The 13,859-nt window shown below is 59.0% G+C and overlaps 2 protein-coding genes across 2 annotated transcripts; both read right to left on the minus strand.

Annotated features, from left to right (window-relative positions):
• Positions 1-1,741: 1,741 nt before the first annotated feature.
• On the minus strand, positions 1,742-4,069 carry ENH_00078660 (protein phosphatase 2C, putative; the record flags this gene model as incomplete). Its single annotated transcript, XM_013583137.1, has 1 exon — positions 1,742-4,069. One exon carries the CDS (start codon positions 4,067-4,069, stop codon positions 1,742-1,744), a length of 2,328 nt encoding a protein of 775 aa, XP_013438591.1.
• A 2,717-nt stretch (positions 4,070-6,786) lies between these two features.
• On the minus strand, positions 6,787-8,882 carry ENH_00078670 (hypothetical protein, conserved; the record flags this gene model as incomplete). The annotated part of the gene is made up of 2 exons (XM_013583138.1): positions 6,787-8,669; positions 8,876-8,882. 2 exons carry the CDS (start codon positions 8,880-8,882, stop codon positions 6,787-6,789), a joined length of 1,890 nt encoding a protein of 629 aa, XP_013438592.1.
• Positions 8,883-13,859: the final 4,977 nt, after the last annotated feature.

Here is a 13,859-nt window from a genome sequence, read left to right on the forward strand (position 1 = left end):
GCTGCTGCTGTGCTGCTGCTGCTGCTGCTGCTGCTTCTACGGGGCCATAAAGCAAAATAAGTAGAGCGTTTATGCAATTTTGCATGCCACTAAGGAGGCAATTTCCTTTTTTACTTATTAAAATTACTTTTATTAAAAATTCTTTATTTTGGATTTATCTGCAGATCAGGTAATTCGTCTGAAAGTGCACTTCGCTAGGTCTGGGCTAATGTACATATATATATAAATATATAAATATATTTAAATATATATATATGTAAATATATAATTATATATATATGAATATACATATATATATGTGTATATATGTAGAATTATATATATAGTTATATCTATAATATGAATATATATATATATATATATATATGTATATATGCATGCACATATATAAACAGGCATAAACATATACAATATATGTAAATACATAAAACAGTTATAAATCTGAATATGTATATATAAATAAAGTATATAAATATTTACATATATATACATAAATATACTATACAATTATTTATATATACACTTTCCACGCAGTAAGGCCATTTAGACATATAAATATATATTATTATAGAGATCTAAAGTGATATTTTAGATTGATATAATACATTTTCTACATTATAATATAAAAGAACTAATAATACAAATATTATATAATGATAACAAAGGTATTATAAATACAGCGTTTGTCCGAAGCGCGGTGTACATACACCTGCGCCCGCGCTTGTAAATGGCAAAATGCGAAAAGAGATGCAAATAAACATCTTTTTGAGTTCTTTTACTTCCCCCGAGTTTCAAGAATAAAAAAAACCTTTTTTCCTGTTTATTTATGAGCATTTATTGCATTTTAAATGCAAATTTCCGCAGCTTTCCGGCCTCCTGCAGTTGCCTGAGCTGTACATACACTCCAGAGCCGCTGGGGTGTACGTACACCTCGTGGGCGAGCAGGAAAATTTCTTTTTGCTTTTTTTTTCTTTTTTGTTTTCTTTTTTGTTTTCTTTTTTGCCGCGGAGGCCACCCCTCTATTAATGCGCAGTTTTGCACCTTTTTGCATGCATTTAAAGAGTTTTTTGGGACATAAATTCCGCAATTTGGGGCTTTTGTTTGAAGTAATAAATCCCTCTTTTGTTTTATTTGTTTTTGTTAAAGAGCCTCTTTGCCCAATGTTGAGTCTTTTCTATAAAAGTAAAAAGCGCATCACTTTTCATATATTAATGTTTATATATCTCATGGATATATATTTACAAATATATATATTTACTAGTACATATATTTATTAATATATATATATTTATTAATATATATATTTATTAATATATATATATATTAATATATATATTTAATAATATATATTTATATATATATATATTTGCATTTATTGTATATATTTGCATTTATTGTGTGAATATTGTCTGGATGCATGCACAAGTGATATACAAACGAACATTTACAATTAACAATTCATTTACAATTATATTTCTTTTGTACATATGGGCTCTCCCGTGGCTCTGCCCTTAAGAACATTCTCTGGGGGCCCCTGGGGGCCCCTGGGGGCCCCTGGGGGCCCCTGGGGGCCCCTGGGGGGCCCCCCTGGCACTGGGGGGCCCCCCGGCTGTGGGGTGTTAAGTGTGGGGCCCCACAGTTGGGGGGCCCCTGGGTTTGGAGTGTACGTACACCTCAGCCCGCCCCCCCGCTCATTTCGATAAGCCGTAAGCAGCAGAAAGGCCCCTGCGGGGCCCCCCAGTCAGCAGCACTTCGGACGCTGTTCCTGCTGCTGCTGCTGCTGCTGCTGCTGCTGCGTTGGGGGAAGCAAAGGCCAGCGGCGGGGCCCCCGGGGGCCCCCCCAGGGGCCCCCCCGCGGGCCCCTCGGCGCCCGCGGAGGGCCCCCACAAGGGGCTGCCGGCAGGCATTGCCGGCTGCTGCTGCTCCTGCCGCTGCTGCTGCTGCTGCTGCTGCTGCTGCTGCTGCTGCTGCTGCTGCTGCTGCTAAGTGCAGCGTCCTCCTCGTGGGCATGGGGGGACAGTGCTAGGTCTTGGCATGCGGCTGTCTGTTGCTCTTCGTCTGCTGCAGCAGCAGCAGCAGCAGCAGCAGCAGCAGCAGCAAACTCGGGAGGAACGTCCACCGCGCTCTGTCGGAGTCCGCCAGGCCCCACGCGCTGCCAGAGGCCTCCGTCCATTGGGTGTCCTGCAGCAGCAGCAGCTGCTGCTGCTGCTGCTGCTGCTGCTGCTGCTGCTTGGGAGGTCCCTGGCTGGGTGCCGTTGTGCTGCTGGTCTGCGGCGCTGAGGCGGCCGCTGGCGGCGTCTGCAGCAGCAGCAGCAGCATCAGCAGCAGCAGCAAGATCCTGGAGTTGCTGCAGGACGCAAATGATGATGGAGACATTATCTCCGCTCATTCGGAGGGAAATGGCCTCGTGGACGAGGGCCCTTGCTGCTGCTTCTGCTGCTTCGCTTGCTGCTGCAGCAGGACAAGCAGCAGCAACAGCTCGCACCACTCCCAGGGCAAAAGCAGCAGCAGCATTGTCTTCAATGACATCAAAGAGTCCGTCGCAGCCCAGAATCAGCAGCGCGGGTTCCCGCTGCTGCTGCTGCTCCGCCACGACCCTGCCGCTGCTGCTGCTGCTGCTGCTGCTGCTGCTGCTGCTGCTGCAGTGCGTTGCGTCCTTTGCCTCTGGTGCTGCGTGCGTCCCGGCGCGGTGCTTCTCTCCCTCTCCCGCGTCTCCCCGCCTCCCCCGCTGCCGCTGCTGCTGCTGCTGCTGCTGCTGCTGCTGCTGCTGCAGCAGCACGAAGGTCTCGGTGCGGACGTCCGGGCGGTTGGAAACCACGAAGTCCCTCGCAGCAGCAGCAGCAGCAGGCAGCAGCAGCGGACTGGCCTGCGGGCCCAACTTGAGGGCCCAGTCCCCAAAAGCCCGGCCTATGGCCAGCATTCCGTTGACTCTTTCCCCCATCACAAACCCCCCCAGCTGCTCCACTCTTTGCGTTTCTGCTGCTGCTGAGGCCTTGTGGTCGTTTGCTGCAGTCAGCCGCAGGCAGCTGCCGTCGCTGAACACCAGCAGCACGCGGGAGTCTCCCAGGTGGGCTGCGTGCACGTCCACGCACACCTGCGGCAAGCTGCTGCTGCTGCTGCTGCTGCTGCTGCTGCTGCTGCTGCTGCTGCTGCTGCTGCTGCTGGGCGGCTGCGGCGGCGGCAAGCCGCCTTGGCGGCTGCTGCTCCGCGACGCAGTCGCCGCCGTCGACGGAGAGCTCCCGCCGCTGCTCGCCTCCCCGGACCCGCTGCTGCTGCTGCTGCTGCTGCTGCTGCTGCTGCTGCTGCTGCAGGGCAGCACGAGGCGGGGGTGCAGCAAACAGACGCAAGCCGTGCTGCCACTCTCCTTAATGCCCGCGCGGAGGATCTGCTCGTCCGTGGCTTTGAAGGCAGCAACGAGGGCCTCCTGAATGTCCCTTTGGGTACAAAGGGCCAGCGGGGCCGGCAGGGGCCCCTCGGGGGCCCCCTTGGGGGCCCCCCCGGGGGCCCCCCCGGGGGCCCCCGGGGGCCCCCCGGGGCCCCCGGGGGCCCCCAGAAGCGCAGCAAAGCCCCGCTGCAGCAGCTCGTCTCGCCGCCGGTAAGCCCGGCACAGCACTTCGCGCCAAATGCTGCGGTGCAGCTGCTGCAGCAGCAAATCGACAGTCTGGCGGCCCCCGTGGCCGTCATAAACCCCCAGCAGCCAGGCCCCCCGCTGGCCCCCAAAGCCCTTCACTATTACCATTCCGTCTTCCATTTCGGGCCTTCTTCCCTGTTCTTCGCTCCACCCCACGCCTTTCACCAGTCCGTAGGCCCAGCTCCAGTCTTGGGGGGCCCCTGGGGCCCCTGGGGGGCCCCCGGGGGGGCCTCCGGGGGCTCGGGGGGCCCCGGGGGGCCCCGGGGCGTCTCCGGGGGCCCCGGGGGGACCCGGGGGGCCCCCGGGGGGCCCCAGGACGACTCCGGGGGCCCCGGGGGGCCCCCAGGGGGGCCCCCAGGGGGGCCCCTGCGGGACGCCCCCACAGTCCGGGGGGCCCCCGGGGGCACTCAGGGGGGGCCCCGGGTCTGGGGGCCCCATCTTTAAGAAACCCATCAGCTAGCTACGGAGAAATCCAGCAGCAGCAGCAGCAGCAGCAGCAGCAGCAGCAGCAGCAAGGTGGGGGCGGGGAAGGAAACGCAGGGGAGGGGCAGGTGCGGTGGCCGCAGCAGCAGGAGCTGCTTTTCCCTGCTGCTGCTGCTGCTGCTGCTGCTGCCGTCCCCGCGGCAGCAGCAGCAGCAAACGAGGCGCAGCCAGCCGCCTGCTGCTGCTGCTGCCTTCGGTGTACAGACACCCCGGGCCCTCAAGGACTCAGCAGCAGCAAAGAAGAAAAGCAAATGAGATAAAAATGAGACACAGGTGCAGCTGCTGCTGCTGCTGCTGCTGCTGCTCCTGCCTTGGCGGCTGCACGCGCCCCGCCGCGCTGCCGACGGCGAGACCCTCCGCTGCTGCTGCTGCTGCTGCTGCTGCTGCTGCTGCTGCTGCTGCTTCCAGCAAGTCTGCAAGGCAACAACTAAACAGAAGCTGGGCAGCGGAGAAGAACGCTCGAGTCCCCTGAAAGCCCGCTGTGTGCGTACACCTCAGCGCGAGTCCAGGCGCAGCAGCAGCAGCAGCAGCAGCAGCAGCAGCAGCAGCAGCAGCACAGGGCCCCTCTTCACTGCCGCGGTCGGAGGGCCCAGATGGGACTTTCCGTAATTTAAAAGAACTCAACAGCAAATAAATAGAGACAATTTATTGAATTAAAGAGCCAAAAAGTACTGTCGCCCGCGTACAGGGATGAACATGCAGCAGCAGCAGCAGCAGCAGCAGCAGCAGCAGCAGCGGCAGCAGCGGGCCCAACGGCTGGTGCGTCTTTCGCGGGCCGCAGCAGCAGCAGCAGCTGCTGCTGCTGCTGTTTTGAGAGTTTTTTCGAGTTTTTTGACTTTAAAGTCTTAATTTAAAACAGAAACTTCAGCAGTTTGCTGCTGCTGTTTGCTGCTGGCGCCGCTGAGCTGCTGCTGCTGGCCACCGCCAGTGTACGTACACCTCGTGGGCTGGTCCACTCCTCCGGGCTTCCTGTCGGCTTGCTGCTGCTGCTGCTGTTGCTGCTGCTGCTGCTGCTGCTTCTGTGGCTTCTTTTGCTTCTTTTAATTCCAAAAAAATAAAATGATAAATCAAAACTGCTGAAACACGCCTTGCGGGGCTCTCGCGGTGTACGTACACCCCAAACTTCCCGCCCAAGACCCCCTGTCTGCCCAGCAAGCCACAGCCTAAACCCTAAACCCTAAACCCCAAACCCTAAACCCTAAACCCTAAACCCTTAGATACGCGGACAGAGAGACGCAGACAGAGCCAGACAATCAGGGTTTGGGCTTTATTGGCCACGGCCTAAAGTGCAAAGTTAGGGTTTAGGGTTTAGGGTTTAGGGTTTAGAGGCTGGGGTTCTCAGCCTCACGATCTGCTCTGGCCCACCTCAGAGACAACTGGGAAGCCGCTGCTGCTGCTGCTGCTGCTGCTGTTGCTGCCGCTGCGGCTGCTGCTGCTGCTGCTTCTGCGTTTCCTGGAGCGCCGCCTGCCCCAGTGTGCCAGGGTTTAGGGTTTAGGGTTTAGGGTTTAGGGTTTAGAGTTTGCCGCTGGAGCTGGGCTCAAAGTGGAAATAGTTGGATTTAAAAATAAAATGCAAAAGTGTTTTTCAAAAAAATGAAAAAGTGGATTTGAAGGCCCAGGTGTACGTACACCTGAATGTACTTCTGCATTGCCCAAGTGCAGAAGAAAAGATTTAATTAAAAGTTTTTTAATTAAAAGTTTTTTAATTAAAAGTTTTTAATTTAAATATTTAAATCTGTTTTTAATTATTCAAAAAGTATAAAAGGCTCATATGGGAGATATAGGGACATCTTTAAAGATATAAATATATTAAATAAATAAATAAATAAATATATATATTTAATATATTTATATAAATATACCTTTATATAATAAAAATAAAAAAAGAAATAAAAAGTAAATATAATTGCATTTATTTAAATGGAAAGTAAATATAAATAATGTTTTCATTTATATGTTTGCCTAACTGCAGCAAGTGCACTTTTGCTGCTGTTTGTGTTTCTTTGCTGCTGCAGCCTCTTCAGCTCAGTGTCTTTATGTGTCTCCCGCGTACACCGCAGCAGCGGCAGCAGCAGCTGCTGCTGCTGCTGCTGCTGCTGCTGTTGCTGCTGGTGCTGCGGTGTACGTACACCCTAACAGGGGCAGCGCAAGAGCACAAAGAGATTTAAATTTTAAAACATTTTTTAAAATCGCTTCGGAGAAAAACGAGTCCTCTAGACTCTGCTAAAGCTGCAGCAGCAGCACAGCCAGCGGCTGCTGCTGCAGCAGAGAAAGCTGCTGCTGCAGCAGCACTTCTAGCTTCCGCTGCAGCAGCTGCACCGCTCCGTTCCCCTGCACCCTCAGCCTGGCTGCCAGCTCTTGCTGCGCAGCCTTCAGCAGCTGCAGCAGCTGCAGCAGCAGCAGCAGCTGCTGCTGCAGCAGCAGCGGCTGCTGCTGAGGCTTCCGTGCAGGCGAGCAGCAGCAGCAGCAGCAGCAGCAAACGAAATAAATTCGGTAAACTAAAAGCTCTAGGCAAACGTGGGGAGCTCCAGTGTACAGACACTGCAGCGCTATCTTCTTTACTATTACGGACAATCCCCCCCGCAGCAGCAGCAGCAACAGCAGGACCACCGGCTGCTGCTGCTGCTGCAGCAGCAGCAGCAGCACAGCCCCTTGCGCGTTTGCTGCTGCTTCTAGGGGCCCCTCCGGGCCCTCCGGGACTTGCTGCAGCACGAAATGCGAAGCCCCTCAGCAATCATGAAAAAGGAAACAAATAAAGCAGCAAGAGAATCATAACTGGGGGGCAAAGAAGGCCCCGGGGGGCCCCCCTGTGGGGGCCCCCCCAGGGGCCCCTGCTGTGGGGGCCCCCCCAGGGGCCCCCGCTGGGGGGGCCCCCCTAGAAGCCCCTGTGGGGGCCCCTCTACAAGCCCATGTGGGGGCCCCTCTGGGGGCCCCTGCTGTAGGGGCCCCTCTGGGGGCCCCTCCAGTGGGGGCCCCTCAAGGGGCCCCCGCTGTGGGGGCCCCTCTAGGGGCCCCTGGAGTGGGGGCCCCCCTGGGGGCCCCTTTGGGGAGCCCCCATAGAGGCCCTCTGCTAGGGCCCGCTTGTGGGGGCCCCCGGGGGCCCCCACGCCCCGCTGTGGGTCTGCGGGGGGCCCCCTGGGGGGCCCCTCGGGGGGCCCCCTGGGGGGCCCCTCGGGGGGCCCCCCGGGGCCCCCTGGGGGGCCCCTGTGGAGGAAAAGGCAAAGCGCGGAAGCAGCAGCAGCAACAAGAGAGAGCAGCAGCGAGAAAGCTGAAGAGCGGAAGTCCAAGTGCAGCAATTTGCTGCTGAGTTTGAAAGCTAAGTGGCGTTTATAAAGACAAATAAAGAAGAGAATGAAGGCAGCAGGGGCAGTGACGCAGAAGGTCTTTGCTGCTGCGGCCACGGCCTGCTGCTGCAGCGCCGCTGCTGCTGCTGCTGTTGCTGCTGCTGCTGCTGCTGCTGCTGCTCGCTCGTGCGCCTGCAACGCGAAGCAAGAATGAAGACACACCCACAGGCCCGACAGCAGCAGCACAAAACCCACCAGCCGGCTCGCCAGCTGCTCCCTCTTCTCCACAACCGCCTCAGCAGCAGCAGCAGCAGCAGCTGCTGCTGCTGCTGCTGCTGCTGCTGCCTCAGTCTGTGCTGCTTCTGCTGCTGCTGCTGTGCCGGCCCCCGAGGGGGCCTCCAGCGTAGCCCCGTCTTCCGCTGGACTTGCAGCGGGGACGATGTCCTCGACTTCCTTGTCAGCAGCAGCAGCAGCAGCAGCAGCTGCTGCTGCTGCTGCTGCTGCTGCACCTTCTGCAGCAGCAGCCGTCGAAGCTGTTGAAGCCTCCCTTTCGAGATCCTGCAGCTCAACTGGCTTCGGCTTGCCCCCGCAAAAAAGTCCCCCAAGTGTGCGTCTCAGCTCCTGCTGCTGCTGCTGCTGCTGCTGCTGCTGCTGCTGCTGCTGCTGCTGCTTGAGGGGGGCCCCCGAAGGGCCCCTCTGGAAACGCCAAAGAACAACAGCAGATGCTGCTGCGTCGAGCAGCACCCCAAGGGCAAGAGCAGCAAGAGAGAGGGAGGGGGGGGCCGAGGAGCAGCAGCAGCAAGCAGCAGCAGCAGCAACAAACAGAGACGCGAATATGCACGCCACAGACACTATCCGCACCTGCAGCACAAGCTGCTGCTGCTGCTGCTGCTGCTGCTGCGGCAGCTGCTGCTGCTGCTGTGTTTTAGGGTCACCTGCGCTGTCGAGGGGCTGAGGGCGGGAGCTGGAGTGAACGGACACCACGCACAAACTACACGCAGCGCCAATCTGCTGCTGCTGCTGCTGCATCTGCTGCTGCTGCTGCTGCTGCTGCTGCTGGGCCTGCAGCGGCTGGTTAGCAGGCGCAGCGGTAGCAGCAGCTTCTGCAGCAGCACACTCGGCGGTGGTCCCCATTATTTCGGGCCTTTCAGTCGACTCAGCTGCTGTTGCTGCTGTGGCTGCTGCTGCCGCAGCTGCACCGGCTGCTGCTGCTGCTGCTGCTGCTGTTGCTGCTGTTGCTGCTGACCAGTCCTCCCTGTGCTGCTCCCCACCTGACAAACAGCAGACGCTCCTGGACTATGGCGATGAATTCTGCCACTGCTGCCGCTGTTGCTGCTGCTGCTGCTGTTGCTGTTGCTGCTGTTGCTGTTGCTGCTGCTGCTGCTGTTGTTGCTGCTGCTGCTGCCGCTGCAGCTGCAGAACGCCACCGCGCGAAACAGCCACAGGAAGATGGAGAATCAATATGTGCCCCTCTAACTGTTCATCCTGCCACTGTTTTTAATATTGCTGCTGCTGCTGCTGCTGCCGCTGCTGCTGCTGCTGCTAGTTCTGTGGCAGCTATTGCTGCTAACGCCGAGTGCTCGTGCTGCAGCAGCTGCTGACCTCGTACCTCCTGCTGCTGCTGCTGCGCCTGTTGGTGAGTCATCCAGTCTTCAAACTGTAGCTGCGCTGGGAGCAGCAGCAGCAGCAACTTTAGCAAGCGCAGCAGCAGGAGCTGTTAGTCAAGCTGCTCCCGTTCCCCTGCTGCTGCTGCTGCTGCTGGCGCTGCTGTCGGGGTTTTAAAGGAAAGATATATTATGTCTTCCATGATAACTGCATTGGCGATTCGTTCCTGCTGCTGTTGCTGCTGCTGTTTGAGTTGGCGGCTATTAACCTGACCAGTGACGAGACTGGCAGCAGCAGCAGCAGCAGCAGCGGCAAGAGCTGCAGCAGAGGTAGCAGCAGCAGAGCGGCAGCTCCGCCTGTAACAGTGGGCGTTTTGCCAACTGCTTTGAGGTGTTTAAGTTTAAAAAAAGAAGCTCAGCTTGGACGGCGGAAGGAAGCCGGGCGGGGGCAGCTGGTGACGAGCGGTTCTGCTGCTGCTGCTGCTGCTGCTGCTGTTGCCGCTGCTGCTGCTGCTGCTGCGCGCCTGGGGAGCCAGGGGCTGCTGTAGGACGTTACGCCCGGAGCCCGGTGAGGCCCTTGGGTTTTTTAATGTGCTGTTTAATCTTCTGCATCAGGGACGCTGCAGCTGCAGCAGGAAGACTGCTGCTGCTGCAGGAGCAGCAGCAGCAGCGACCCCCAGCAGCAGCTGGTGCAGCACAATACATGCGCGACTCGGCCTGCCAATGCTTCACCATTGAAGCAGCAGAAACGGCTCAAGAGAGCCGTTTAAGAGGAGAATTGGCGTTTTAGCAGGAGGATTGGCAGCAGCAGCAGCAGCAGCTGCAGCAGCAGCTGCAGCAGCAGCAGCGGCAGCAGGCCTTGGCGTCTTCGCGGGCTGCGGCAGTAGTACGTGCGGCAGGCACTCTGTCGCACCGGAGGAGCGGCGGCTGGAGTGAAACAAGCAATAAGCAGCAGCAGCAGCAGCAGCAGCAGCAGCAGCAGCAGCAGCAGCAGCGGCAGCTAACCTCAACGGAGCAGAGCCTCGGCGCTCTGCCCCCTGCATGCCCCTCTACTGGCTTCGGGCTTCCCAGAGCAGCAGCAGCAGCAGCAGCAGCAGCAGCCCGTAGCAGAGGAGCCGGAGGCCCGGGGCGCCGCCTTCAGCAGCAGCAGCAGCAGCGGTCTGCTGCGCCTGAGCAGCAGCAGCGCCGGGCGCAGCTGCAGCGGCGCCCGCAGCAAGAGCGGCCCCGCCGCGCCGGCCGCAGCAGCAGCAGCAGCAGCATTAGCCGCAGCAGCTGCAGCAGCAGCAGCAGCAGCAGCCGCAGCAGCAGCAGCAGCCGCAGCAGCAGCAGCAGCAGCAGCAGCAGCAGCAGCAGCAGCAGGATGAAGTTTGGAAAGAACATCCGGAGGGAGGCGTGGGCTTGCCAGCGCTTTCACTTTCTGGATTACAAAAAGCTGAAGAAAAGAATAAAAGCTGCTGCTGCGCTGCTGCGGCAGCGGCGCTATGCTGCTTGTGTTGCTGCGCTGCAGCTGTTCTTCGAGGACTTGGAGGCGGAGCTTGCTGCAGTGCGGGACGAGTACGCGCAGGAGCTGCAGCAGCTGCAGCAGCAGCAGCAGCTGCTGCAGCGCGAGTTCCTGCAGCAGCAGCACGCCCCCCCGAGCGCCCTCCGCCAGCAGCAGCAGCAGCAGCAGCAGCAAGATGGCAAGCGCGGGCTGGCGGAAGGAGAAGCTGCTGAGGCAGGTCCTGGCGCTGCAGAAGCGGGGCGGTGTGCTGCTGCTGCTGCTGCTGCAGCAGCTGCTGCTGCTCCTGCAGGCTCCTGGGCTGCGGCGCTGCAGCAGCTGCCTCCAGAGACCCGCAGCAGACTTGCTGCTGCTACTTCTCTTGAAGAAGTACTTGCTGTGCTGCAGTCCGAAGGATATGCTTCTGGAGGGAAAGCTGCTGCAGGCGAAGCAGCAGCAGCAGCGGAAACGGGTGCAGCAGCACCTGCTGCGGCGGAGTCGGGTGCAGCAGCAGCAGCTGCTGCTGCAGGGACTTCTCGGGAGGAGCTGCTTCTGAGGCCTGGAGAGAAACCTGCAGCAGCAGCAGCAGCAGCAGCAGGCGGCGCACCCTTCGACAAGTCCGAAGCAGCAGCAGCAGCAGCTGCAGCCGCCGAGCCAGCAGCAGCAGCAGCAGAGCCAAGCGGCGCAGCAGCAGCAGCAGCAGCAGCAAACGCTTTGGACTCTCTAATTCGTTTCTGCAGAAGACTGCAGGAAGCTTCTAAGGGCTGCCGCGATCTTCGGAAATTCATAATTTGGAATACTGTCGCTATCGTCAAAATTACCAAGAAAAGGTCTGCTGCTGCTGCTGCTGCTGCTGCTGCTGCTGCTGCTGCTGCTTCTGTCGAGTGTGCTGCGCTGCTGCTGCTGCTGCTGCTGCTGCTGCTGCTTCTGTCGAGTGTGCTGCGCTGCTGCTGCTCCGTCTGTCGAGTGTGCTATGGTGCTGGTGCCGCTGCTGCGGAGTGTGCTGTGCTGGTGCCGCTGCTGCTGTTGAGTGTGCTGTGCTGCTGCTGCTGTTGCTGCTGCCGAGCGTGCTGCGCTGCTGCTGCTGCTGCTGTCGAGTGCGCTGTACTGCTGCTGCTGCTGCCGTCGAGTGTGCCATGCTGCTGTTGCTGCTGTCAAGTGTACTGCGCTGCTGCTGTTGCTGCTGCCGAGTGTGCTGTGCTGCTGCTGCTGTTGTCGAGTGCGCCCTAATTCTGAATGTGCTGCTGCTGTCGAGTGTGCTGCGCTGCTGCTGCTGCTGCTGTTGTTCGCGCTGCGGGGTCTTTTATGGCTGCTGCTGCTGCGGAGGCTGTTGCTGCTGCTGCTGAGGAGGAGACCGAGGAGGGTCATGCTGACTCAGAGTTTGCATGGGCGCCAGCAGCAGCAGCAGCAGCAGCAGCAGCAGCAGCAGCAGAAAGAGGGACAGCAGCAGCAACTTCGTGTTTGTACCTGCGTGCTGGTGTTTGCGAGCAGGAAGAAGCTGCTGTGCACTTGCGAAGCGCCTGCAGCAGCAGCAGGCGCTCGTTTGTCCACGACTGCTGCTGCTGCTGCAGCGGCGGCTGCTGCGGGCGGCGGTGGGGGAGCAGCAGCAGCAGCAGCAGCAGCGATGGCAGCGAGGGGCAGCGGAGGAGCAGCAGGAGCAGCAGGAGCAACAGGGAGCCTGGGGGAAGCTGCGGAGGTTCCGACGGGGGGACACAGCAGCAGCAGCAGCAGCTTGAATCGCGCTGCTGCTGCTGCTGTGTCGCCGGGCGCAGTGGCTGCTGCGCTGCCGGGAGGCGCTGCTGCTGCTGCTGCTGCAGCAGCAGCAGCAGACCCGGCGCACCCGTGCCACGGCTGCTGCTTCCTGCAGGTGGCGGAGAGCCTGGCTGCGCCGGAGGCGGGAAAGAGCAGCAGCAGCAGCAGCAGCAGCAGCAGCAGCAGCAGCTCGACGACGTCGACGGCTCCGTCTGCGGGACCCCGCAGCAGCAGCAGCAGCAGCAGCAGCAGCAGCAGCAACATAATGACGGCGTGCTTCTCGTCTGCTGCTTCGGTGCTGCGGAGAGAAAGCTGGCACTCCTCGCTGGCGCTGCCGCACCTGCTGAGCTCCCTAGACACCCTAAGTGATGCTGTGCTGCAGCAGCTAACTGGAGCCCCTCCTTCTCCGGAGAAGTATTTATGTCCCATTTGTTTAGATGTAGTGGAAGAGCCTGTGACTTTGCGGGCTTGCTGCCACAGGTTTTGCTTTTCTTGTCTTGCTGCTGCTGCTGCTGCCGGCAGCAGCAGCAGCAGCAGCAGCGCGGCCGCCTCCGGCCTCACGCGCTGCCCCTCCTGCAGAACCAACATCGTCCCGCTCGAGGACCCGCTGCCGCAGCACGAGCAGCAGCAGCAGCAGCTGCTGCAGCAGCAGCAGCAACACGCCACACACCCCAGAGGCCTCCCACAACCCACCGGCGACTACAACTGCAGCAGCAGCAGCAGCGGCAGCAGCAACGGCAGCAACACCAGCAGCAGCAAGAGCCCCCGGCTCGCGTCGGAGCCGCGAGACGCAGCGCCAGCGCAACACGGCTTCTCCCACGCAGCAGCCCGCGCGCCCAGCAGCAGCAGCAGCAGCAGCAGCAGCAGCAGCAGCAGGGAGGGCCCCCAGGGGCCTGCCAGGGACGGCGGCAACGGCCCAGCAGTAGGCCCGGAGGACAGCGCTTCGCCAGCAGCAGCAGCAGCAGCAGCAGCAGCAGCAGCAGCAGCAGCTGGAGCCCCTCCTTCTCCGGAGAAGTATTTATGTCCCATTTGTTTAGATGTAGTGGAAGAGCCTGTGACTTTGCGGGCTTGCTGCCACAGGTTTTGCTTTTCTTGTCTTGCTGCTGCTGCTGCTGCCGGCAGCAGCAGCAGCAGCAGCAGCGCGGCCGCCTCCGGCCTCACGCGCTGCCCCTCCTGCAGAACCAACATCGTCCCGCTCGAGGACCCGCTGCCGCAGCACGAGCAGCAGCAGCAGCAGCTGCTGCAGCAGCAGCAGCAACACGCCACACACCCCAGAGGCCTCCCACAACCCACCGGCGACTACAACTGCAGCAGCAGCAGCAGCGGCAGCAGCAACGGCAGCAACACCAGCAGCAGCAAGAGCCCCCGGCTCGCGTCGGAGCCGCGAGACGCAGCGCCAGCGCAACACGGCTTCTCCCACGCAGCAGCCCGCGCGCCCAGCAGCAGCAGCAGCAGCAGCAGCAGCAGCAGCAGCAGGGAGGGCCCCCAGGGGCCTGCCAGGGACGGCGGCAACGGCCCAGCAGTAGGCCCGGAGGACAGCGCTTCGCCAGCAGCAGCAGCAGCAGCAGCAGCAGCAGCAGCAGCAGCAGCAGGGCCTAGTGCTGCTGCTGCGCGGCCTCCAAGGCCTG

The sequence above is a fragment of the Eimeria necatrix genome, genomic scaffold (assembly GCF_000499385.1).
Source record: "Eimeria necatrix Houghton genomic scaffold, Enh_scaff831, whole genome shotgun sequence".
Lineage (NCBI taxonomy): Eukaryota > Apicomplexa > Conoidasida > Eucoccidiorida > Eimeriidae > Eimeria > Eimeria necatrix.